The sequence below is a fragment of the Corapipo altera genome, unplaced genomic scaffold, assembly GCF_003945725.1.
Source record: "Corapipo altera isolate COAL_440 unplaced genomic scaffold, ASM394572v1 65, whole genome shotgun sequence".
Lineage (NCBI taxonomy): Eukaryota > Metazoa > Chordata > Aves > Passeriformes > Pipridae > Corapipo > Corapipo altera.
Genome location: NW_020884891.1, coordinates 268,088 through 295,346, shown reverse-complemented (window position 1 = coordinate 295,346; position 27,259 = coordinate 268,088). Strand labels below are relative to the sequence as shown.

Genomic DNA, 27,259 nt, shown 5'->3' with positions numbered 1-27,259 from the left:
TTGTGCTGAAGTGAGATGAAAATGTATAATTCTGAAAAAATGCAAGGAATTTTTTTTTCCTTTTTTTAAGGAAACATGGAACATTTCAGTTCCATTTTCTGGCTGCATCCTCATTTTTCCCCAACTGTTGCCTAGAACAGTATGACAAAATTCCAAAACAGCCACTGTTTAATAAGGTCCTCACTAGCCCATAATGATATTGCAGAAAGCTGATTTTACATGATGGGAAACTCAGCTGGGAAAAGCTCATTATTTAAGTACCTGATGCCCAGGATTATGACAGATGCTTTACAAGACAAAGATGGTTCAGACATCCAGGTATTCCGGACAAAAACAACATGTTTTGAGACGCAAAACCACAAAACCAAAATGAAACAACCAAAGAAACTACCAAACAAAACCCAAGCAAGAATTAGCCATGGGACTCACACTTTCTGTCCCTGATTGAAGATTCCCAGACAAGCAACTTGATTTATTTTCCTTTTAGCTTTCAATCTACAGAATAAAAACAACCCACCTGAGTAAATCCTTCTCTAGGTATTTACTGCGCGGAATTTAAGGAGACACTTTAACCACTGAGGACATGGAACTGCAGGTGAACAGCGACATTTCAACCCCAGAGAGCTGAGGACCTTCAGACTCAGTACTTTGTTTCCATTGCCAATGAACAGCCCATTTTTCTCCCTCATCACAATCCCTTTCCTCCCTCGTCCCCTTGTGATCACTGGCCAAGGGTTGAATGAGGCAGAGCTGAATGAGCCCCAGTGACACCCTCATGAGCATGTTGAGGGTACAACGAGGTAATAACTCTGAGATCAGCTCATAACACAACACATTTAATTGAAATAAAACCATAGTACACCTCGACATATTCATATATGCTATATATTATGTCATACATATCATATATTACAACTTATTGAAGATGGGCAGTTTTCTAGACAAAGCACAGCCAAATCCACATGGTTCCCATTCAAGAAGTGGGAAACAAACCCAAATTTTAATAAAGTAACTGAAGATGACAATGAAGTTATACTAAAATCAATAAATATGTACATCTATGTATATACACACATGAAATGCAATACAAGCCTAAAAGGGCCAATTTTCCTTTGCAGTGAGGTGAATTTCCAGGGATGGGGCAGTGAAGAGTGGCCTTCAAGTCAACAGGAACTCCCTCAGTTTATGGTAGAACACTGTAAAGGATCTTGTTCAGGTGACAATGAGACCTCTGCTCATTGCAAACAAAAACACACAATTTTGTGTCTCTAATTTAAAATTAAAGCCCAAGTGTACCAGGCAGTGTTCTCCTCACAGAGCACTTCTGCACACCTTCAGGAGGAAACCCAAAAATATCATGAGGTATGTGAATTCCTACAGTTCCTTTTAATTTTGTTTCAAATTAAAATTTGTTTCATATTAAATACTCTTGGATCTTTCAATGCAGAGGAAGGAGAAGAGAAAGAAAAATGTTGATTCAAATCTGCCCTGCCAGGTTCAGCTGAGGACAAGAATTCAAAGGCTTGAACTTACCTGGAATTTCAAAGAAAATTACCCAAACGTGGGGATTTCTGTCTTCCTGGGGAGCTCCCTGTGTGTGCTGTGCAGAGAGGTCACACCTCTCCTGGCAGAAGTGCCTCCAGAGCAGGGAGGTTTTGGGTCCCTCTCTGCTGCACCTTCTAGGAAGATACTTTCAAACCCCCTCTGACCCCCCAGCTCCCGGCTGGGGCAGCAAAGATCATCTTAGAGCACCTTTACAGCCTTGCTGCCACCAACCAACAGTGTCAGAAGACTCTCCCATCTGTTTAAGGGCTGGCACACTCACCTCCCAGTATCACCACTGGATTTGGAGCTTCTTCATTTTACTTTTTGAGGTGAACCCCTCTTACATAAATTTTTGAAAAGAGCAAGAATATATTTCTCCCTTTAATGCAGCTGTGGTAAGTTTTCATCAGAAGAACTGTGTCTAGGTGTGGGATAGCCCCTCTGATAAGACACAACACCTTATTTAATTGTCATTTACCTTTGGGCTTCACATGATGAATGTTCATAGCCAGGATCCATCAGTTCCCAAGGAGCAGAAGAGATCTTTTGCTGTTTCTGCTCTCTTTCCTTCACCCCCTAATAAAACCTCCTTTGAGATTATCAAGTTTTTCCCAACCTATGACCTAAATTCTCCCTGCTGTTTAGTCTATCCCTGCCACCTAATGAGAAGATCTGATATCCCACCTCATTGAAACACCTTCCTTGCAGTTTTAGGCAGTTTCAGCAGTTTTCCCAGTCTGAACAGGCTGGTTTTTCCTAGAAATTCCTTAGAAATTGTCTCTCAGCCACTCCCTTGCATTGCTAATGCTCAGCTTGGCATCTTTTCCCTGGGAAAAATCCAGTGTTGGGCAACAAGACCAAGTTTCCGTGCAAGTCACTCCGGATATTCTGCCCTGTCCATGCTGTCCCTTCCAATATGCACCTTATTTACATTATCTACACGTAGAACAACTGCCCAAGGAGGAGTCAGACCCTCATGGGAAGGCAGAGCATCACTGGTGCCTGTATATCTCCACACTCAGCCCCTTCCTCAGGTCTTTCCCCTCTCCCCAGGTCCCGCCGGGCTGTGCTGGGGGGATGACGCACACGGATTTCGACCGGTTCTCCTTCACTTCCCGGACCTTTTCCGTGTTCCCCACTGTGGGAAGAGAAAAACCACCAACTGGGATGAGAAACATTCGTCTTTGTGGGTCAACAGGAATGAGGAAATCCCAGGAGCTACTAAGGTGGCCATGTGCTCACTGGGGATGAGCTGTTCCACCCCAAGGATCGCTTCTCAGTTATAAAACCAAAGATCAGTGTTTCAACGGAAGGAAAACCCCAAAAAAGACAATTTAATCCCTGGTTTATACTTTGAAATACATTACATATCTGGATCAATATCTTCATTCTTTGTCAGTCCCCACCTGCAACTTTACAAAGCAAAAATTCCCATCAGCGACCACCTTAGAAGAGTTTTGGAAGGTGCAGGAGCACCTGGAACATCACCCTGCCACATTAAGTGATTTGGGGGGGAGGGATGTACATGCAACCACCCTGGAAGGGTTACAGTCTCCTTCAGTCCTGTCACCAGGCTGTCTCAGGGGCCACGGTGCTCACGTTTTCCCTGGGGTGATAAAAAGCTTACCCAGAAACATTGTTTTTGATTACTTTGCTCTTCAGAAAGAACATCATTTAAATATTCATAGTAAGCTGTGGATTAAAACAGCTGGATGAGGCAACCTGATCTAGTGGGAGATGTCTCTGTTCATGGCAGAGGGGTTGGACTAGATGGCCTTGAAAGATCCCTTCCCACCCAAACTATTCCCACTGATCTCAGGTTGGGCTGAGAAGGGGCCCCAGGGCTGGGAAGGCTCTTCTTGCTCATTCATGATGCTCATCTACAGAGCCCCACTTTGTCCACACATCCTCCCTGAACCTGTTGGGTCATCCCACATGGAGGAGAGGGCAGGGAGGGCAGGGAATCACCCCCAGGCCCCCCCCAACTTACCAGTGAAGGAGCGGCAGAGCTTGAGCTGGGGGGTGGGATCACCTTGTGCCGAGCAGGAATCATCCTTCTGGGACTGAGGGAGAGAAGGACTTTAGTGCATTTATGGAGATGGCTACAAGTCTGGGAGCCACACTCCTGCCTCATAAACAAGCATTTGCAACCTCCAAGGATTCCAATCCCATTTGTTTAACTTCTGCCATGAAAAAAAAACACAAACCAAACCAAAGCAAACCAACCAACCAACCAACCAAAAAGAAGTATTGCTAAAAATAGACCAAATGGATGGCAGGAAACATTTACAGACACTGATTTGAGTGGATGGAAGAGGTCTGGACTCTCCAGGAGTGGCTGGGAGGATGGGAAGGAGCAGCCCCGGAGCTGGGAGGATGGAGCAGGGAAAGCAAAGCTGTCCCCAGGATGTGGCTGTTTCTCACACCTTGGCTGTTCCCCACCTTGGCTGCAGGCCAAGGAGGCAGGTAACGAGCTGCACTAACGAGCTCCCTGTCCTTTCACTCCAGTGCTAATCTCCACCCTCCAGGACAAAACAAATAGAACTAAAAAAAAATCCAAATCAGGTAGCACAATGCTGCCTGGATTGTTCGGTGCCGCCGTAAACTGGGAATAAGTCTCTCACGCAGCTGTGATTTGGCACCTCGGTCCAGCAGCCCAGACTGCCAAAATAACTCTGGACACCTCCCAGCCTGGTTTGCTGTTTTGTTTCGGTTCGATCTCCTCCCTCCCCTAACGAGGACCGCTGCCCTCCAGCCCCTGTTCTCCCTTTTATGGACCATTTTAATAACAATGCCTTCCCGGCTCCCTGGAAAGCCATTCCCAGGGGCATTTAACATTCTCGGAGCCTGCTCCATGAAAGGGCTCGGGCATAATTACCAAAGGCAGTGTGTCATTTACGCACACGGCTCACGGGCAGCTCCACATCGGCTCCTTCTGGGGGAGCGCACCCGTGTTGTGGCAGAAGAAAAGAGGCCGAAGTTGCCTGGCTACAGGTGCAGGGATTTGCTGGTGCTCAGCGGGAAATAAAGGCTATCCCGGGTCTCGGCCCCCGCCCTGCCAGCCTAGGCTGTGCTGGAGCCCTGCCTAAAATAAGGCGAGCCCCACAGGCGGGCTGCGCTGGGAACCGGCGGGATGCGCGGCTCCAGGAAGCGGCAGCCTTCGGCAGGAATTTTGTCCCGAGGCGGAGGAAGGCGAACTTTCTGCTGGAAATAGATAGTCTTGGAATTAATCCTCTGGGCTACAGTTCAGCTCTGAAGTCACCCCGAACTCCTGCCAAGGTTTTTCTGCCTGGTGTAAATCATTTAACCTGCGCCGCTGGCTCCAGGGGGATGAGGACTGTTCTTTTCTTTCTGCTTCTCTCTGCTTTTTCCCGGTTTGCTCTCCAACCTCTCCTTGGCAGGGGCTCCAAAGGCAGCCTAAGAACCCCCTCTCGCTACTGCCAAAGCCCAGGTAGACACCTAAAGTGCAGGAGACCCCTAAAGGCACCCAGGAGAGGTGATTCATGGTCACAGAATGCTTTGGGTTGGAAGGGACCCTTAAGATCATCCAGTTCCAATCCCAGTCCATCCTGGCTGAAGCCTGGTGTTCATCCTGGCCTGGGCACTGGTTTCTCCTGTGGAAGGAGATGGATTGTCCATGAGCCAAGAGGAATTTGGCTCCTCCCCAGCCCGGTGAAGCCGTAGACCTACAGAAGGAAGCTGTTCCACCCATCCCTTATTTTGTGGTGACTGACACGGGGGGGGGGGGAACCAACCAGCACCTGATAAACTATGAGATGAATCCAAGCTGCACCACCTTCATCTTTAATAGCAAAGCACTAACCAGCTTCATTAAGAAAGAAAAATATATATGTAAACACACAGCAAGCAGAAAAAAACGGGGTTTCTACTGAACTGAAGGGATTCTTTAATTATTCCCTCAGCTCCCAACACTTAACCGACTGGATGCATCACCAAAGCTTTTTCCAACAGGCTGGCAACAGAACTGCTGGAGTTTCACCAGCCCCAGAGGAGTTTCAGTGGCCCTTTGCTGGAGGTTCCTTCCCCATCCCTGCATTTCCAGTTGGATGTGCAAACACAGTTGTAATGCTTCCATCTCGTGGTGAGATGTAGAATAGAACCACGCGTGGAGTGACAGCAGCCGGTTTTTTCTTGCTGACTCAAAACCTGGAAGGCCAAAGCCTTCCCCTTTAGGAATGTCTGACAATCAGAAAAATCTCAAACATTAACTACCTTCATTTTTCATTCATCTCCTTTTTTTTTAATCAGGAAAATGCCATTTTCTTGTCAACTTGGCATGAAACTAAATATAAGTAGCAGCTTTTTTGCCCAAAAATTTAAAGTATGGGGCTGCTTATAATGGGCTAAAATCTACTTTTTAGTACAGTGTTCCTTCTTTCTGCTGATAAATTCTGCAATCTGTCCTCCTACAGCAGGAAGTAGCAGTGTTCACCCACCCTCCTTAATATTATATAATATTATATATATAAAATTAATACCATGTTAATATTCCAGGGCTCTGTTAGAACATTTTCTCATCACTTTGGGGCATTGCCTTATTTCTGTTCACAGCAAAGCAAGGCAGATATTCCTAAAAATTACCAGATAAGCTGCTGATGTCACAAAATAGGCCTGGCATATTTTGGGCACAGCTGGATGGTTCTTGGCTTAGAGTCACCCTTGCAGGTGTCACTGGGATCAGCTCCCACCATTTAGTATCTCTCTCTTCAAGGCCAGGTTGGACAGGGCTTGGAGCAACCTGGTCTAGTGGAAGGTGTCCCCATCCATGGCAAGGGATCGGAACTGGAAGGTCCTTAAGGTCCCTTTCAATCAAATGGGCATTTTCCATGACCCACAGGGCATTTTCCACCCTCACAGGGCAGCAAACACCATCCATGAGTCAGAGGCAGTGAGTTCTACTGCCTTTGCAATGCCCCAAAAATATTCTCCTCCCCAAAAGCCCAGCTGTAAGAACACAAAGGAACAGGAGAAACAGCCTTCCCAAAGCTCCTAAATTTGCCACCTCATGCAGCAGCAAAGGGGAAAGCAGGAGCACAAGGGTTAACAATCAAATATCCTTAAAGCAGGAACGTCGTGCTGAAAAATCAGCCAGAGTTTGATGTTGCTCTTTTGAAGTTTAATTATACCAAATGTTCTACAGGAACATGCCATGTTCTTGCCTATCTATTTTGAATTGTAAGTACCAATCAGCATGTAAATGATCAAATTAAAGCTTTTAAGTTGTTTGCAAGAGCTGGAGCACCTTTCTGTGAATGAAGGGCTGAGAAGCAGCAGCTTTTGGGGCGTTGCTGCTGTCCTGGGTGGGCTCCTCCATGATTGGCATTTCCACAAGGAAAATGGAGTGGAAGAAAGCCCATGACAGTCCCAAGTTCTTGTGCTGTTTTGAAAAAATACTACCTAAAGAAAGGTTATCTATTTCTTTTTCAAGGATCATTTTGTTCTCCTTAATGATGGAGCCTTGCTGCCCAGGTTAGAGATCACAGTTCACACTGGGACAGTGCTCCAGCCATCAGAACCTAAAATCTGGAGAAGTGGGTGAAATTTAGGGATAGCTCAGCAATTACTGCAAGCACCAAGCCTGACAGGGCTCAAGGACAGCCTTGGACAACACTCTCAGGTACATGGTGGGATTCTTGGGGCTGTCCTGGGAAGGGCCAGGAGCTGGACTTTGATGGTCCCTGTGGGTCCCTTTTAACTCAGAATATTCCATGATTCTACCGTGCTGCTGACCTGGAGGTTTGGGAACAGAATCTGGCAGGGGTTAAATGCTTTTCCTCTAGAACAGGAGTTACAGAGGATGGGAGGAACTGAAAAGACCAAACCTGCTCCTTATGCACCATCCCTGGACTATTTTGTCTTTCCATGAGGAAACTGGCCCAGCTTCTCTCACTGACTTCCAAAGAAGTCAGGAAAAGTCTTCAGCACAGACATTGTATTCACCTTGTTCCTCCTCTGATGCAGAACATGAACCAACTGTGCCAGCAGTAAACTGGAAAAAGCTTTGGTTCTCCCAGGAGTCCAGTGAGCAAAACTCTCTATTTTCTCTCCAGAGCTGCAGCTGCTTTTAAAAACAAAAACCCCACCTCCAGAATAAATAAGAAAGCTCCCAAAAATGCTGGAGTCCTTTTGAAAGAGTTGGGGGGTGGGGAACCACCAAACAGTTTCAAATATTTACAGTCCACCTGGACCACTGACAACGGGGGAACCAAATTCCTGTCTTTGATCCAATCGCCCAAAAAACATGGGAAAAACAGACCTTGGAATGTACAGAGTGAAGCCCAATTAATAACATTTGCTCAGTAAATAACCTTCCTAGCATGGAAGGCTGTGGATAGGGCTGTGCTCAGGATGGCTCCTTGGTTTGGCATGAGTTGGGTTGGGTTCTTTTGCTTCAGTATTTCCTACTCACTGGAATGTGATTTGGGATTAAGATACCCTTTAATTTTAGTTTAAGGTACCAGGACTTGTCTTTTAAAGGGAATACCCTCAGCAATAAAGAGGCTGTAGTTACACCTGCCCAGGGAAAGCAGCCTGTGCATGACCCCTGCTTGTTCCTGCTCCCTCTTACCTCCTTCCTGGAGCTGCCCGCGTCGCTCCCGCTCACTTCCACGAGGAGGCTCTTGTGCCGGAGGATCAGGATCTCCTTGGCATGTTCCGAGGGCTCGGACTCGCCGGGCAAGGTGTGCCTGTTGTACGCCGGGCCCTGCACGAGGCACCAGAGAGGAGTTGGATGTAGGACCGTCCCAGCCTTCACTTCACTGCCTTCACCCCTGTAACCATCCCGCCTATTTATGGGGATAAACTGATCCATGAGAGGTGGGGAGGGAGGGAAAGCCACAGAGGGGAGAAGGGGCTCCAAGTTCTGCTTTTTTTAGGTGAGATCACCCAAGAAATCACTGAATGACAAGGCTGAGATACAGCTCTGATAGTCCAGGTAACACATGGAATGAGTACCACGACTCTGCTCGAGGCACCTTCAGCCCCAGCCCTACAACATCTTATATCAGCCCCACCTTCCTGAACAGATCATGCAAACAACAACAGGTACCATAAATCCCAAAGTGAAATCTCCCACTAACATCCGTGGGAGTTGGGATAACTCTGTCACTACAAGGGGTGAGGCTGGATTTTGGCAGGAGTAAGGGCAAACAGGAGCTGTGCCTTTATCCTCATCCCCTTCACCACGTCTATAGGTTTCCTCCCAGCCTTATTTCCTTGCTTCCCTTGGCTCAGCAGAGGGACAGGAGGGGGTGGCTGATCCCCCTGTGCTGAGTGCCTGCACCAGCCCCATCCCCAAGGACTCCTCATTCCGTGTGTAATCCGTAAAACAAAGGCTTAGGTGGATTTTAGGGATAAGGCTCCATGTGAACAGCAATTACCATGCACAGCCCTGGTGCTGTGCAAAACCCCAGCCATGATCCCTGAGTGGCTCTGTAAACAGAGAGCAAGGTTTGTGCTCTTTCACCAGCTGTACCAGTTCCATGGCAAACCTGCCGGGCGCCTTTGAAACCTCTGCACATCAATTCTCACTCACAGCTCACCCACCGTGTCCCCTTCCATGGGAAAAAGTGCAGTGTGAGGATAACCCACCCCTGCTCTGCCCTGTCAGTAACCAGGAGCTGCTGCTGGATGTGCCTGAAGTTCCATGTGCTCCTCCTTTCTCCTTTCTGCTGCCGGGTACTGATGCCGAAAATACTCCGGGAAATTATAGGCTGACTGGGTGAACCTTTCAAAAGCTGTCATGTGCAAACAGAAATGTGCCACTGACTTGGAAACTGGATCTGGCTCCACACAGCCAACTATTCTCTGCTCACAAAGAGACATCATGGGTAATTATGGAAACATTCATAACATCTGCTCAGGCTGCTCAGATAACTGAGGTAACTTGTGCTGTTGGACAGTTAAAATACAGATGGAGGGAAAAGTTATACCGTTCTCCTGATCCGGTACAGGTTCCTCGCCAAAATTTCCTGCATATTGTCCAGGACATCAGGATTTTGAGTATCCTCCAGTTTTTGGTCTGTTCTGACAGTCCTGTCGTTGCTGCTGCAAAGAAAACCAGGCCCCCCCCATTTTAGAAGGGACACAACCAGTGCATCCCCAAATCCCAGCACCCCCAGCAGCCCTTCGGGATCCCACCACAGCCAACGTGACCAACAGCTCATCCTTGCAGAGGGGGAATTCAGTATTTGCATCAGAGCTGTGCTGACGTTGTGCTCCTGGCTGGATAGAAGAGCTGTGGCAGAGCAGAACCACCTGTGAGGGGCGAAGTGCCCATTCTGGCACTCAAACACTCATCCCTGCTGCCTCACTGGTGGTTCCTCCAGGACACCTCATGGTGCAAAACCCTCAAAAATTGGGCAAGAGCCTTTTCCTCAGAGCACCGTTTCCACGTCACTCAGGTGAGGCTCCATGTCATCGGTGTCAGCAGATGCCCATCCAGCCCTTCATTTGTAACACCCACCCGCTGACCTTTAAGAGATTTGGGAGGTCTAAGAGGGTTTACTCACAGCAGGGAGGGGTGGGCAGGCCCGTGGCCCAGTTGCCCAGCCTCTGCCAGCTCAATGGCGTGTTTCCTCTCCAGCTTCTCGTAGAGCAGCACGATGCTGGACTTGGGCTGGTCATACTCCCTGAGCAGGATCTTCTGCAGGTATTTGCTGTTGAAATATTCCAATCTGGTTGAGGACAAAGCAAGGTGGGCTTAGTTTGCTCCAGGACTCCCCAGCACCAAACCAGACCTGAGCAAGGCAGCAGGTTCATAGCCCACAGCTGTCCCATATTCCATTATATTACATTATATCCCATCACCTTCTATCCAGAAATTGATGGTCCAAGAGGTCAATCCCTAATTATTTCTGCACTCCAGTACCTGAGCTAAAATATTTAAACTTTCCCAAATACAATAAAAACTCCCCAAAATGCCAAACTTAGCATGAACTCCACTGTAAGTCCTGCAAGCACATGCAGCAGCCCCAGATTTAAACACTTCCAGATTCCCTTTTGAGCCATTTTTTCTTGCTTTCAGCTCAAATCATAGAATCATTTAGGTTGAAAAAGACCTCTCAAATCGGTATCTCTAAAGGAGCCAGGATGCTCCTCAGTAGCAGTGATTCCCATACCCTCTAGTGGCACTTCCAAGCATGGGCATTCCAAAAAAAAAAAAATAAAATCTACCAGCTGCATCTGTGTCTGCACAGCCAAGGAATTAAATCTGGTAGATTGCTATTAGTATATTTTATGTTATTTGTGTTTGGGGTTTTTTTAAACCTCACTGTGGTTTTTTAAAATTTTAAAATGTTCAAACTATGGGAATTTAATGAAAATTGAGCACTTGGCTACAGAAATCTGTAGAGATCCTCTGTAATTTCAGTCCACAACAAGCAATGCTGCAAACTCATAGTTTTAATGTTAATTTTTAATGTTTTAATGTTAATTGCTGAGCCTGGGTTGGGGAGCTCAGCTCCCAGCTGGCCAGACAGGCAGGAGGGCACAGGCAGGGATGGGCTGTGTGTCGTGGTCATTCCACTGCCAGCAGATTCCTTTGGATGAGAAGGGACAAACAACACAGGAGAGGAGAAAGGATCTTTTTAGGGTGATGTACCAGAGGTGTCTGCAAGCAGGGAAGCGCTCCAAGAACCTGGAGCCACCTTGGATAAGGAAAAGCTGCCCCTGTGTCATCTCTCTTGTGCCACAAGGATGAACAAGGCTCAGCTGCCCACAGCAGAAACTCTGGGAATAGAAACCAGCCTCCTTTATTTTCTACACATGTCCCCAGTTTCTTTTGGCACATTCTTACTTGTCTTTCCAGTAATACTGTCCCCAGTGTCCAGATATATCTTCAATGCCAGCCAGCAGATGATCCAAGAACTAAAGAGAAGAGAGGATTTGGCTGTACCCCGGGGATGAACCCAGCCAGCAAACAGCAAGAGCCACACACAACACAGGGGATGCTTCCAGCTCGGAATATGGAGCTGGGAAACAAGGAGAGGGGATTTGGGTTAGTTCCCCATCCAGTCATCCACATGGATTTGTTGGTTCTGGAGTACAATAAGTGGTTTGCTTTCAGATCTGGGCAAGCAGAGAATAAATGCTGGGGGACATGAACCTGCACCTGATTGTGCAGGATGGCTGAGGGCTCACATGTCCTGCCCACTGGGCCTTGAGAAGCAGGAAATGCTCCTATTGGGGTTTTTGAGGACAATCTGACTCAGGGAATCAGGATATCACTGCAGATAACTCATAAATGATGTTTTGTCTTGAATACTTAATACTGCCTTCCCCCAGACACTTCCCACTAATCACTGACCATATTGTGCTCATACAGAGGTTTTTATTATTGTTTAAAATATTAAAATTATATTTAAAATCCCAGACAGGTTGATTTTTTTCACCTAGAAGTTAAATCTTTGTAGTTTCCCAAATTGTTTTCCCTCCTACTGGCATCTCCAAATGGGGAGAGGGCTCTGCTCTGCTGCCCCTCCCCACTCAGGTACTAATGACCCTGGAGCTTCCTCCAGCTCTAATTGTTTTTTTTTAATTATTTTTTCTTGGGCCAGAGACAGAAAATTTCAGAGTGGCTCCCTCAGCCCTGTAGCCTGGTGGGGTTTTAGTGTGCTCACATTGGCAGCTGAATGTTCTGAGGACCTCCAAAACCACTGGAGTGCCCCATCCCTGGATGTGTCCAAGGCCAGGTTGGACAGGGCTTGGAGCAACCTGGGATAGCAGAAGGTGTCCCTGCCCATGGAAGGGGGTGGGATGAGATGAGCTTTAAGGTCCCTTCCCATCTGCCCCATTCTACGATTCTAAGAAATTAAACCCACACATGCTGATCATCATTCCTGTGAGGAACAGTGTCCTGACCATCCAGATAGAGAAATAAATTTGAGAAGGAAAGCTATCCTGGTTTCTGCATCCCTGATTTCCAACTATCTGCATTATTACCTTCTCAACTTAATTGGTACATAGTCATTTTCAGCTCCCATCTCCTAATAAACACATTCCCAGAGATGATTTACTATTCACACAGCAACAAAAGAAGAAACTCTTCTCTGTTCACGGTAGGAAAAGACTCTTCAGCCTCTCGAGCTGTTCTGTTCACCTCAGACAAAGCCCTGCAGAACAACCTCATTGTGAGGGTGCCAAACAGGTTTTGTAAATGTCCTCAGCCCTAATGGCTTTATTTCTAAAGAAGACAATGACAATAATATTCCTGAAGGAGCCAAACCCACATAAATGTGACTGGGATTGAACAATTGGATTCAGAAATATCCTAACTGTGCATGGGATGCAGTTGCAAACGCAAAGCATCAGCTGGATGGGTGGAATCCCTTGACCTCCTGGACCTGAGCCTCCCTCTGAAGTCCTCTATGACTAGAAATACCAATGTTTGGATGGTGAGAACAAAGTGACTGAAATCCTGAAATCCCGCCTTTGGGTTATGGATTTAGAATCATGGAATGGTTTGGGTTGAATGGGACATTAAAGATCACTTCATTCCACCCCATGACATGGGCAGGGACACCTTCCCCTAGATCAGGTTGCTCCAAACCCCGTCCAACCTGGCCTGGAACAACCCCAGGGATGGGGCACTTCAGAGGTTTCTTCCACCCCAACCTCATCCTCCCTTTTCTGATTTTTTTGCAAAAATATCCAGACCATTGGTGGTGATGGGACTGGAGAACACATGGAAGGATCCCAACCCTGAAAGCAGCCAAGTCTCATTTTCTTTCTATCGCTCTTTCCAGAGAAGCAGAAAAATTGGAGTTAAGTCAAAGTTTAAAGTTTGGGTTAAGGGATCATCTTTTTCTATCATGTTTGTGCATTACCTGATGGAACATCAGCCTGATTGGTGGCTGCTCTTCCAAAACAAACAACATGGTTAGGAAGCTGCACAGGACTTCCAACCTGCAAAGGGACTGACCTGAGGAGGATTTGGGTCAAACTGCAGGTCTGTAGGGTCCCTGGAGACACCCCCATTTTAGAAGGCCCATCCTATCAGCAAAGATATCAGAAAGCTTTGGCCCTGTGTTGATCCTTACCCGGATGTGGATCTGCTCTCCCACTGTGGGAGCACTCTCCCTTTTCCTCTTGACAGCCAACAGGTCAACGAGAGGCCGGATGGTCATTCCCTGCAAAACAACCACAAACACAAAAATCAGCCTTTTTTCCCCATCAAATGTTCCTGGTGGGACAAAACCACCACCAGCACAGGGATGAGCTGTGTTCTGCTGTCTGAGCCAGCACCTCTCACCTGCCCTGCTTTAGTGGCAAGATATGACCTGCAAAGCTTCAACAAGACTAGAACCTGCTTTCTGAACTGCAAACCAAACCCAGGGTTTGCTCGTGGGAGCAGCCTGTCAGCGGGAGCTAATGTGGAGAATTCGGGATGGGGGAGGCACAGAGGGAACGCTCCACTCGCCTCCTCTGGCAGCTCAGAGCCCACAGAAAGCCAACCAATAATTCCAAGGTCAAGCCTGTGGTTTGACGTTGCTCGTGGCCTCCCAAATGGAGAGGGGCTTGGAATGATCAAAGTTCAAATGCCTGAAACGATGATAATCCCTGAGATTTCTCAGCGTGGAGCCTCTGCCAGCAACTGTCTGCTCACTTCTGGAGCTTTATGTGTCACAGCCCATTACTCCAACGATCTCTGATGGCCAGCCAGTGGCTAAGTTTCCTAATCAAAGCATCCACCTGGTGGGAAGGGTCAAGGGAAAAGTTTTAATGTCCTTTGAGCCTCGTGAGAGAACTTCTAAAACACTGCCATGGTGTGTTTCTTAGTCTGGCTTCAGTATGAAATGACTTTTCTAGGACATGTTTACAGCAAAAATGATGGAGTAGTTGATGTTTATGACTTCTGAATGTCACAAATGCCGGCACAGAGGAGAGTTGAACACATTTTTAATTGCAGAAACAATTAATGTGTCATTTTAATAGCTAATAGTAATAAAAAAATGCATTGCTATTCAGGGTCAACAACACAGAACTCACAAATTCAGAAATAACAGATATCACAAAAATTAGGTGGAGATTATGCTGCTTGTCCTCTTGGATAATCAGCTGCAGTTGTTTGCATTTATAAAGCAGCATTTGGGACCATTGTGGGGATCCCATGTCATCTCCCAGCACACCTGGAGGTCCCTGGTGATGCTCCTCCACTCACCAGGGACAGCTCAACCAAGGGCATCACCTGAGGCTCTGTCATGACCCACACAACGTTTTCCACCTCCAGCCATCCAAAGGGGCAACGTGGGCAGCAAACAAACCCACCCACCTCTTCACAACTCTTATATTTGCAAAGAATTCCATGGAAGAGGTCACAGGTCACTGAGTTGCGAGAGTGAACCTCAAACAGAGAGCACAGCATTTCATTTCAAACCACAGCAAGAGGCAGAACAATGAGGGTTTTTTGTGACATTCCAGCCAAGCCCACAGCTCCTTGGAGGGCTTCCTGGTCTACATGGCTCATCTCCAGCCTGCTTGGAAGCGCTGAGGATTTGACAATTGCTCAGTCAACCTTCTCAAAATTATTAACCAGGCTTTTTGTGGGAAGAGCCTTGTGCAACTGGGTTAGAGAGGCCAAGAGAGAGGAATTTCCTGGGTTGTGCAGCGTTGTGACAGACCCGTGGACGGACAAGCCCAGCTATTTTACAGGATTGTCCTTCCTCTGTAGCAGCGTGGTCAGCATTGCCAAGGGAATCATAGAAGGAAGTGGGTTTGTGCTCTGACAAGATGCTTTGCTGGCCCAAACCAGCCTAGAAGGGCCCAAATCATCTCTCCCTTAGTTCCTGTCCTATTTTAACACAGACACCGCCCACCAAATCCGTGTTGAGATCACTGTGAATGTAAAGAAAGCTCATTGCACAAAACAACAACAAGAACGTCCACTATGCACAGAAGTTGTTTCATACCCAGTGTTTCTCTTGTCCTTTCCACTCCCAGTGATATGCACCCTGATAAACACTGGGATATTGAAGATTTTCACTCCTCAATCCTGCATCCATCAATGTGTCTGGCAGCAGTGCCATAGACTTTAACCCAGTTTTCTGAAGGTTCATCTGAATTCCTGCCCCACCTTTCCTGTGCTGAGCTGCAGCAATATCTTTCCTCCTCAGCTTTTGAGTAACTTTCCTGGTTTTTTCCTCCTCTGTTCTGGTGGTGGCCTCAGCTCCCCTTGGCACTGCAGGTACCTGGAGCCTGGCAAAGCCTGGCTTTACAGACACCACATCCCCTCTGAATGGCTGAAGGTCAAGGGGTCGCCCCATCCACACGTACCCAGGGGGGACCCTGTTTAACTCTCACCCTTTTGCAAGGAGGTGACATCACCAGTTGAGCTTGAGCTTACACAAAAGCCCTTTTCCCAGTCCTGGGAAGGATTTCCCAAAGCCTCAGCAGAAAGGAGCTGCTGCCTTAGAACAACCTTTGTGTGAGGCTCAAGAGCGTCTCTGCGTGAGCGGACGTGCCTGGTGACCAGGGCTTTTCAATTCCTGACCCACATTTGCATCTTAAAACCTGTCAACCTCTATCTAAGGCTGCTCCCCCCCCAGCCCTGGCCCCTGCTCTCTCCTCTCAGGCTGAGGCTGTGCCCAGTCCCACTGCCCTGCGGGTCCCAGTTCCAAACCCATCAGCACGTCCCCCTCCTCAACCACTTTTTCAGCTCAGGATGAGCTCAGGTGGATGTGGGGAAGCAGAGGGTCAACCCCAACCCTCCACATTGCCCCAGGGCCCAGCACATCCACTGAGGGCTTCAGTGAGCCCAAGCAGAAGGAATTTGCTCTCAGGGTGATGCTGAGCCACAGAACCACTCATTAGTTGTCACCACAAGCCACCATCTCCTAAAGCCCCAGAAACTCCTCTGTTCCCTCCATCCCAGGGCAGGAGAAGGGCAGACCCGGGTCAGCAGCTCCACACAGACCTCATGTCCTTGACCAGAAGCCCCCAGGGAGTTTTTCTGCACAGCAACTTTTCCAGACCCCCATTATCTCACTTGCTTCAGCCCTATGGAGACCCACACTTAGTTTTTGGGATAAACGTCAGCCTTGTTCACTTCAGGATGAGAGGACCCCAATTTTTCCACCACATCCTCCTTTAAATGTGGTGGAAACCATTTCCCCCCCTTTGCCAGGTGTATTTCACAGAAGCCCTTGGAGACTCTGCTGGGCAGAGAAGAGATATCCAAGATCCTCATCCCACAAAGGCTGCAGGAATGGTTTTACCACTAGATGTCACAGCAATGCCGAGGCTGCTGCTGCTCCTCCCGAGCCCTGGAGCACCAGAATTCCTTACAGACTCAGCCCTGGAGCCCCAGAACTCCTTACAACCCCAACCTGAGGGAGAGGAACCTTCTTCATGATCCACCTGGAGGGGTCCCAAGTCGGAATTCATTCAAAGTGTTAGTTTTACCTGCACAAACACAGTGAAGAGGATGACAACGGTGGTTGCTGCAATGAAGAGCTTCTTTCTGTGAAATTCAGGGAGCAAGAAAACCAAAGAGAAGCAAATGGCCCCTCGGAGCCCCCCGTAGGCAATGATGAACTGGTCCTTGCTGGTGATGGTGTTCACATGGAATCTGTTCACAAAGAAAGTCAGCACCAGAACCCCTGGAAGGCAGGAGAGACGACTGAGGCACAGCAAACAAACAGAACAACTGGAGAAAACTCATCATCATCTTCTATTTCACAGTAAAATATCCTGGGATGGATAAACACCAACCAGGAGGAACTGCCCAGGGCCCCAGGGGGTGTGTTATCAACATGCCACTGGAGAATTTTAATTCCAGCCTGGTCCAACAGGTTGAAATTTGATTTGCCCAGATAAAAATTAATCCCCAACATATTTCTGGTTTAGGGGATTACAAATATTGACTGGTCACAGTCGTGAAATATCGATTTATTCTAATTAGTGACAGCAAGTGACTGAATTGCTTGGGTTATAAATGCTCTCGAGGAAAACCATCAGCAACAATTTAGCTGCAAGTTACCCTCGTCCTTCCAAGCAGTAGCTTGGATAAGTAGCTACATTCCACCTGTGTTAATGTTATTTCTTCCCCTCAAAGATTTATACAGGATGAATTTAAGGCTGTGTGAGGTGACACAGCAATTTCTGTGATTTAAAGCCATTTGCAAATACACAAACAGATGCAGAAAGGTACAAAAAGTCAGGCCTTAAATCAGGCAGCCGCGATTTCCATACCAATGGATGTGATAAACATCTTATTTCCCAAAGATTAATGGCCATTTTGAGAAGTGATGGCACAGCCTGACACTGAATTTTGTCAGGAATTAGCTGTATCAACAGCACTGTTGCTTTTCTAGAGGAGATTTGTAAGAGAAATAAAAACAGTGCACTTGTACATATCAAACATCTTCCCACACACCTACAGCTAAAAATATCTGAACTTAGAGTGCACATCAGACCAGTTTGAAGAAAACAAAAGCTGGGGATGTTTGGGAATAACTCAATTAATGGAACCTTGGAACACCTCCCCCATATCCAGAGCTCCACAGAGCTGGTGTCCAGACCAGTTCTTCAGTATCAAGGTTCTTTGAAACTTAAAAAAGAACCAAATAAATAAAATAAATCATTCCTTGCATCACATCTGCACCTACTGCAGAGCTCAGGCAGTGCTGATGATTTAAGGGAACAAAATTTACTTGAGCTGATATCCTGGCCTTTGTCTTAATTTAATCTTTCCACATAAATTATTATTAGCATGCCCTAAGCTAATTCAAGGCCAGTTTGCTGCAAGAGATGACATACAATTAATCACTCTGAGCAGAGTGGATTTTCTTCTGGAGATACACCTTGGGAAGGAGCAGGCAGAAATCTCCCCAGGGCTTGGGTAATACTGGTGCTGTCCCGCAATGGCTGTATTTTCCTTTTTAGATGATCTTTCTCATATCAAAGTAACTCCCTAAACTTCGGCAGAATCATTTCTCAAATATTTAGGAGCACTGGGAGGGTCCTGTGAAGCACTGAGGTACCATCTGCACACTAATCCCAGCCCTGCCCACCCAAAAGCCCCCAGTTCCTGCAAGTACAATTCCAGTGGCACCTCCCATTTTTGGATCAGTGCCTCCAGCACCTCCAGAATCACAGAATTCTAGAATTGTTAAGGCTGGAAAAGCCCTCAGAGATCATCAGGTCCAACCACTCCCCCAGCACTGCCAAGGGCACCACTAACTCATGTCCCCAAGTGCCACATCCACACGTATTTTGAGGACTTCCAGGGATGATAATTCCACACTTCCCTGGGCAGCCTGTTCCAATGCCTGACCAGCTCTCAGTGAAGAAATTTTTCCTAAATATCCAAACAGAGCTGGATGGCTCTGAGAAGGTCAAGGTCCAATCTCCACCACCATCCCTAAGGCAGGAGTTTCCCAGCCCAGCTTGGAGCAGCTCCTGCCCAGTTCTCACCCTCCCAGCTCCCCAGGACAGTGCTGCAGGACAGGGACCATTCAGACCATGTCCAGGCATGGTTTGTGTGTTCTTATTTAATTCCCAGTGGGATTTTGACCAGCAGGAGGGTTTTCTCTCCTGGCTGCAGCCTGAACCTTCCCTGATAATGTCCCACGTAATTCGAGCTGCCCTCAGAAGGGCTTAGAGAGAAATTTTGTAGCATTATTATGTTCCTTATGTCTTACAATGAAGAATTTTTGAGCTAAAAAAGTCAAACTTGTTCAGAACTCCTTTTATCTGAGCAAATAATTCAGGAGAAAACCACTCAATTGTAATAAAACACTTGAATGTACAAATAACTAATGAGCACATTTCCAAGGATGATGCAGTTATTAAAACAAACCTTGGCATGGATTAACAGCTAATAAACCCCATTCTGCCCTGTCTTGCTAATCATGGCACATCCTATTTATACAATTTCCTGAAGTGTCTGTCAAATTCGAGTTCACTGTTTGACTCAGTGGTTTGTAAACAAAATCCTGTTGAATGTCTTTTAGCTCTCAAATTCTCTGCCAAAAGTGGGTGCTGTTATATTCACAAATACAGTTAATATATAAAAATATCCATAAATGAGAAGACAGGCACTGTGCACTCATTAGGTGACAGCACACTGTGACAGGAAGGGAGGCTCAGGCTCTCCAAACACCAAATCAGCTCAAAATACAACTGGGGATGACAGAAACACAGAGTATCCATTTTTCTGGTGATTTACAATGCATGAAAATGGGATCCCAGAGAATTCTGGGACCAGGATTTGTGTTTTCATTATAATTGGGGCTAAAGAAACCCTTGAGAGAGTCATCAGGAGACTATTTTCATGCCTTTCTCTCTTCTTGTTATCACCAAGTCTTGGTGGCTCTATTGCTCTGAGGTTGGTCAAACACTCCAGCAGGTTTCCAAGGGAGGCTCTGGAGTCTCCATCCATGGAGATATTCAAAATCCATCTGGACACAGTCCCTGCCACAGGGAGGGGTTGTTGGACCAGATGATCTCCAGAGGTCCCTGCCAACCTTAGCAGTTCCCCAATTCTGCCATTCTCAGCCCTGACCTGAAGCTCTTGAGTAGGAGCAGAAGCATCCTCACATTTTACGTCCCAGATCTCATCTCTCCAGCAGTGACCTGGGTAGATGCTGTTCTGTAAAGCAGATCAGCATCTCCAGGGACAGCTGCTGGAAGGTTCCTGCAGTTTCTCATGGAAAGATGCTGCTGTACATGAGTTTGTTATTAATTAAATCCCTTCAATCTCTGCCTTGCAGAATACGACACGTATCTCTGATCCCAAAGTACCTGCAATTTCCCTCCTGGTGTGAGGATAACAAGGGACCAAGAGGCACTGAAATGGAAGAGGAGATCAGGGCAATGGAAGAGGGATCAAAGACAGAGATATTGATAAAATGTCACAAGCACTTCTATTTAACACCAGTGAGTGCCCAGAGCAGGAAACTGCAGTACAATGAAAGACCTGGAATTCAGCAGGATGGATAAGGGAAGCATTGGCTGAGATGTCCCAGTTCAGGCCTTGCATTTCCATCTGGGATAGTCACACATGCACAGCAAACAGGAAAGGATGACAGAGGGGCAGGAGCATTCTCTAATGAAACCACATTTTTCACTCCCATAAATACACATTAAAAAATAAAATGCTTAATTAGCCCTACCTAGAGCTCTCCAAACGAGGCAGAAAATGACAGTGAAGCAGATGTAGGGCCAGTTCCACTCATGGTTTTCTCCAATGGTGGAAACTCCGAGGAAGATGAAGATGAGGGTGTCACTGACGCTGCTCCACATCTTCATGAAGTATTTCACTGTGGTGTGGGACTTCAGGGAGATGTTGGCCTCCACATAACGCTTCATGCCCATGGCACAGGCAATGATGCTGAGAAAGTTAAAACAAACAATAACTTTTTCTCCTTAAACACTGAAAATCGACTCATTGTCATTTATAAAAAAATACGTTTCATCAAGTCCTGGATGTTTGCAGACATCTCACTTCCTACATGAAGGACATCAAGAGGACCACCAGGACAATAAAATTCAGACAGGTTGCCCAAACTGCCTGAATCTGGTTTTGAACAGCTAAAAAACTCATCACCTTCTGCATTTGATCAGAGCACACACCAACACCCACAAGTAACAACACCCAACCGTTCCCATCACCACACACTGGTCTCGGTTCTTTCACTTTGCCAAACTCTGACCTTGCAATTGCCTCATAATTTTTCATGGATAATTGGTTCTTCAAGTTCCAGGGAACATGTGGTTAGTCTAATTCATCAGCTTTCCAAATCAATACGTTTTCAGGCCAGCAATCCTAGAAGGTCAAAACAATCGAGCGCTCAAAGCATCGAAGCTCCATTTTATTATATTTTAACCTGGACTAAAATATTTCATTCTAAACGTTGTAGCAGCAAGAACAAAATGGCCCTAAATTTCCAAGATCTGATTTCCATGGCTATTTTGTAAGGCATCCAGATTTTTATTGCATTTAAAATGGTAAAGTTGTGATGGCTCTTGCTGTGGAAAGAGATCCTGAGCATGAGACAAGGATTCAAATCCCTTTTTCACCAAATGTTGTTTGAATTCACATCTTTCACCTCCTAAGAGAATGTACAAATACTTAAAGATATTCCAAAACTGGTCTGTTTTGATTTATCCTATTTAGACTGACCCTCTTTGCCAGAAAGAGCAGCAGGGATTGAACCACAGTCTAAAAAAACCCCAATAAATTCTTCAGTTTCTGTATCTGCCTCAATAAATAGTGGGTAAAACAGTCCCAGCCAGAAGCTAAGAAATCCAACAAGTATTTATGGGCAAATGACTTCCAGAGCTGTGTTTTGGGAATGCCTACTGGAGAATGGATATGGGGTCACAGCAGGGACACAGAGAGGGAATAAACCTGATCTGTCAGGGCCTCAAAGATGGACATTGCCATCAGGGCAATGGAAAAAAAGGGAAAAAGAAAGGAAAAAAACCCAAATCAAACTAAAACCCATTTGCAGAGCTGTTTCCCCAGACTGGGTTGCATTCACAGTTTTCATATTTTTTGGGGCTATGCAGAATTGATTTTTTTTGGCAATCAAATTATTTTCCAGTGAAACAAAGTGCCAAAAGCTGTTTTTTATAATCCAGTATTCCCCGGGTACGACGGGACAAATTGTTTGAACTCCAAATATGTAAGAGAGGCATTTCTAATTTGGCAATTAGAAGGGCACAGGGCAGGAATCAGCTGCCTTTGCCATTGTTTGGCTTTAGAAAAAAATGCATTATTCAAAAGAACAGCAAATGGGTTCCATAATGGGTACAGCAGATTGTGATTGATGGAAGGAGACACCATTAGGATTGAATGTTTTCTGCTCCACGATGATTATGCAGCATATTTATTTCACTGTTCTGCCTTGCACTCCTATAAATAGGCTTTTCCTACCTATTCCCAGAGCTAGAATTGTTTGCAGGAACACTCGAATATTGCTCCTATTAACCAGCTGAGGAAACAAAATCTGCAAGACACGGGAATGGTTTATATCCAAAGCAACATCATTAGTTTTAAAATAGATCTCCCAGATCCTCCTGTGCCGAGCTCAGAACCCACTTCATTTTATTATTTTCTTTTCATCTTCATTATTCTCAGCTGCACAGTTGTTTACACTGCAGCTACTGATGCAGGCTCAGAGTCTTTGGGGGAATATTAGGTGGTTGTGATCCTCAGCACCAGCTGACTCAGTTTTGGTGGGAGAACCAAACACAACAGATTTCAGCCCACAGAAACCAGGAGGGCTGGATCACTCTGGTTTTCATCTCTCTCTGCTTCCCAAGGTGAGATTTTGGTGAACATTGGGATCATTACATCTAATTTTTATCTCAGCACCTGCCCTACCAGGGAAATGCATGACAAGATAAGCACAAAGTTAGTTTCTTAGAACTGAAGGATCTGGCCCCAAATCCTTCATTTTACTGGGTAGATCTTTCCATAAAAAGAAAATAAATTAATTGAGTGATCTCTGACAACTTTGACTGAAATCGGTCAGATTTCCAACGTTACTGGAGACAGGGAGGTGCTAGATGAGACCCTCAGGAGCCCAGACAGATCCATGAGTTGTGTCTGAGCTTCTGGTGCCAAGTCAGAAGTTTCCATTAGAGCCCTCTGCTCCCAAAGAACAGGAATATTTCAGGCTTCAGCTCCATAGGGAATGCACAGCTCCCACCCCATCCCTCTCTGCTCTGTGCACCCTCTGGGAGCACCACCCAGGGTGGGCTGATGGCAGGATGTGCAGATGGGGAGGGGGATGTGAGAGCAGACGTGCTGTAAAGCAGGACCAAACCTTTCCAAGGATCTGACTAAACCCCTGTAACCCTTCCCATGTTGGTTTTGACTGGGCCACACGGAAAATAACTAAAGAAGCCAAGAAAGCCTCTTCTGGCTCTGCCAAACCTACTCAAACTCTCACTGCTTGAACATCCAGGCTTTCCAGACAAAAACCATGGAGCTCAAACAAACATTCCTCAATAACCTGCATAAATCCACCAGCAGGATTGTTGGTGTCTTGCAATTTGACGTGTAATTTGGGAAATGGAGCTGCACTCAGAGAGGGCTCTGCCACGGGCTTTGATGGCCGGCACACACAGATTTCCAACTCAGCAGAGTTGAAAACTTTGTCTGATATTTTTTTCAGCCAGGGAAAGGACATTTTCAGACAGGACAGATTTTTTTTCCTGGACAGGAACTCACGCCACAATCCCTGAGAGGTGGAACATCTCGGCAGTGAGGTAGGACAGGTAGCTGTAGAGGAAGACGAAGAGCGGCTCGATGACGCGGATGTCCTTGGTGAAGCGCGTGGTGAAGGCGGCCGTGAACCCAAAACTCAGCCCCACCAACACCCCTCCCAGCCCAACCACAAAGAACTTCCCAACTCCTGCGAAAACATCCACGCTTTTGATGGTTGGCATCTCACAGAAAGACCGGAAGAGCTTGTAGAGCACCTTTGGGGGGAAAATGAAAGAGAGAAATGGGTGTTAGTGAGACATTCACCAGATGTGGCCACACGTGGTCATGACACCAAACACACTGCTGGGATTTCTGACAGTGCAGGGTCACCATCCTTTCCTGAGGTCTGGGTCCTACCAGGAGCCTGCTGTCGCACTTCTGGGCGTTCCTGTCCCCAGACATACAAAGAGCTCTTCACCTGAAAGCTTCTGTGTTCACCTGAAAGCTGCTCAGCACCTCAGGACAGAGAATTGGACGGGGAGCCCTCTGCTAGAAGAGGCTGTTGATGCCTTTTCCCCTCAGCAAATCAGAAAATCCTTAAGGTTGGAAAAGATTTCCAAGATCACCAAGTCCAACCATTAACCAGCACCACCACCACGTTCACCACTAAACTATTCAATCAAGTGCCACATCCACACATTTTTGGAACGCTTTCAGGGATAGTGACCGCAGCACTGCCCAGAACAGCCTGTTCCTATGCTTGACCACTCTTTCCATGAAGAAATTTTCCCTGATATCCAATCTAAACCTCTCCTGGTGCAGCTCGAGGCTGTTTTCTCTTGTCCTGGCCCTTGTTCCCTGGGAGCAGAGCCCGACCTCCCTCCTGTCAGGGAGTTGCAGAGAGACAGAAGGTCCCCCCGAGTCTCCTCTTCTCCCGGCTGAGATCTCATGCCCCAGCCCACCCTTCCTTTAAACATTAAAGGACTGCTAAACACCCCAAACCAGGCTGGTCCTCACCACTGTCACGGCGTCGTTGAGGAGGGACTCCCCAAAGACCAGGATGTGCAGCTTCTCATTGACGTGGATCTCCTCGAACACGGCCAGCACGGCCACGGGGTCCACGGCGGCGATGAGGCTCCCGAAGAGCAGGTTGTGGAGCAGCGACACGTCCTGCAGCCGGAAGGCCCTCACCTGGCAGATGCCGTAGAGGGAGAAGCCGATCCCAAACACGTTCCATATCGTGCCCACCACGGCGTAGAGCAGGATGGTGCCGATGTTCTCGAAGAAGGGGCGGCTGGGCATGAAGTAACCGGCGTCCAGCACGATGGGGGGCAGCAGGTAGAGGAAGAAGATGTCGCTGTCCATCACCGGGGGGGACCTGTCGTTCAGGCCGTAGATGATCCCCCCCATGATGAGCCCTACGAAGATCAACAAGCAGCTCTCGGGAACCACAGAAGGCAGCTTGTTGTAGAGATGGAACCCTGGGAGGGGATGGAGAGAGATAAATTTGGGTTGTCTCACCTCGTTGGGTCAGGAAACTCCCCGTTCTCCCACCATCAGCAAATTACAGCTTGGAGAAATAAATGCACCCAGTGAAGGTGAAGTAGATCAGAAATATATATTAAAAAAACAAAATATATGGGTCTAAAGAGAATATATAATATATATATTACATATATATAAATATATATATTACATATACAAATATATATGTATATATAAATATATGTGTATATATAAATATATAAAAATATATATATTATATATATAAATATATGTATATATATAAATATGTGTATATATAAAAATATATAAAATACATATAGATAAATATATGTATATATATAAATAGATGTGTGTATATATAAATATATAAATTACATATAGATAAATATATGTATATATATAAATAGATGTGTATATATAAATATATAAATTACATATAGATAAATATATGTATATATAAATAGATATGTATATATATAAAAATATATAAATATGTGTGTATATATAAATATATAAATATGTATACATATATACACATATGTATGTAACTATATGAATATATAAAAATATATAACAAATATATAATAGATAATATATAATAGTATACATTTTATATTATATATTGTAATATTAGTAATATTATTTCGATGTATCATTTTATTGATATTGTTGCATTATAGTAATATTATAATATATAATTTATATTATTATATTATTGTATAATTAATTACAGTAAATATAAGTACAGTAATGTACACAGCAGTATACAGAACATATATTAAATTTTTTTTGTAAATATAAAATCTTATATAATGGATTATATATTATATAAAATATTGTAGATAGAATTATATAATATATAATAACATATAATATAATATATAAAATTATATAGAGTGTTATAGATAGAATTATACATACAAACCACAATATTAATACTTCCCATTAATGGGCTGGGCACATTATCTCAGGCTCCAAGATTGGAAAGGATCTGAAGCCAAGGTCACCCCTTCCCATCCCTGCTTCCCCTGTCCAGCCCTCACCTATCTTGGCCAGGGATGCCAACATGATCCAGAGGGTGATCTCGAAGGGCACCTGGACGTGCTGATAATCCAGGGAGAAGAACGTGTGCTCCGAGGACTCGTTCCCCGGGGCCTCCTCGGCTGCCCAGCTGATGTTCTCCAGGGTCACATCCTCCAGCAGCGGCTCCTGCAGGGCTCCCACCCCGGGGGCCTGGAGAAGGCAGGAGAGCAAGGACCCAGCCAGGACAGCAGCTGCTCCCTGCTCCTCCATCTCCCTGGGAGCCTCTGGTTGCTCCCAGTTGGAGGCTCCAGCGGGTGAGTAGTTGGAAATGCTGCTGGACACACACGCGTCGTGTGGGTGGCTGCAAAGGGAGCAGCAAATGCTCCACCTCCCAGACTCCCCTCCCTGGTCCATCAGCTTCCAGCTGGGAGATTCCACTGGAGATTCGCACCCTTTGGAACAACATGGCCAAACAGAGGCTCCTCCTGCGGGTGCTTCCTTGAAGGAAAGCCTTGTGAGCCCTCAGACCAACTGCACAAGGGGTATGTTAGTCCTAACTCTGGGCATTTTTGGCTCCCAGTCTCTCAAAAACCCTTCTTGGAGGGGAACAAAATTAATCTTCACTGTCAGAGCAGCCAGACCTGGCAGAATGGGTCCCATAAAAAAGCCCCATCCAGAAACAGTTCCATCTCACCGTGGGCTTCCCTGGATTTCTGCAGAGGAAACGCGGCAGCAACATCTCCAATAATCAGTTTTCATCAGTAAATCATGCAATCCACCCAGTTTGTTGTGCTAAACACAGAGTTGCAGGGATGGAGGTCACCTGTGCAGGTGGAAGTCACCTGTGTGAGACAAATAAGATTCAACGATTGCTTAAAGTTTCTTCCTATAAGAAGGATTTACAAGAAAAGTTCTCTTCATCTCTCTTCACCACTTGAAAATGGCATCAAAAACTGAGCTGCTTAGAATAGTTAGAGAGATGGAAAAATAAAATTATTTGCAACAGAG

General features: G+C 46.1%; 1 protein-coding gene across 1 annotated transcript; it reads right to left on the bottom strand.

Moving 5' to 3' along the window:
* Nucleotides 1-843: 843 nt before the first annotated feature.
* On the bottom strand, nt 844-26,521 carry LOC113947967 (sodium/hydrogen exchanger 2-like). The gene is made up of 12 exons (XM_027645142.1): nt 26,272-26,521; nt 24,740-25,203; nt 23,747-23,997; nt 20,679-20,896; nt 16,966-17,162; nt 13,605-13,694; nt 11,363-11,433; nt 10,077-10,241; nt 9,498-9,612; nt 8,135-8,269; nt 3,536-3,602; nt 844-2,683 (listed from the first exon to the last, which is right to left on the bottom strand). The coding sequence occupies exons 1-12, from the start codon at nt 26,519-26,521 to the stop codon at nt 2,538-2,540; spliced, it is 2,169 nt and encodes a 722-aa protein (XP_027500943.1). The 3' UTR covers nt 844-2,537.
* Nucleotides 26,522-27,259: the final 738 nt, after the last annotated feature.

Coding starts and splice junctions, on each gene's coding strand:
- LOC113947967 (XM_027645142.1), bottom strand. CDS start 26,521: ATGGAGGAGCAGGGAGCAGCTGCTGTCCTGGCTGGGTCCTTGCTCTCC. Junction 20,897..23,746: donor CACCTCTCAGGGATTGTGGC/GTGAGTTCCTGT, acceptor TAACTTTCTCAG/CATCATTGCCTGTGCCATGG. Junction 3,603..8,134: donor CGGGCAGCTCCAGGAAGGAG/GTAAGAGGGAGC, acceptor CCTCAGTCCCAG/AAGGATGATTCCTGCTCGGC.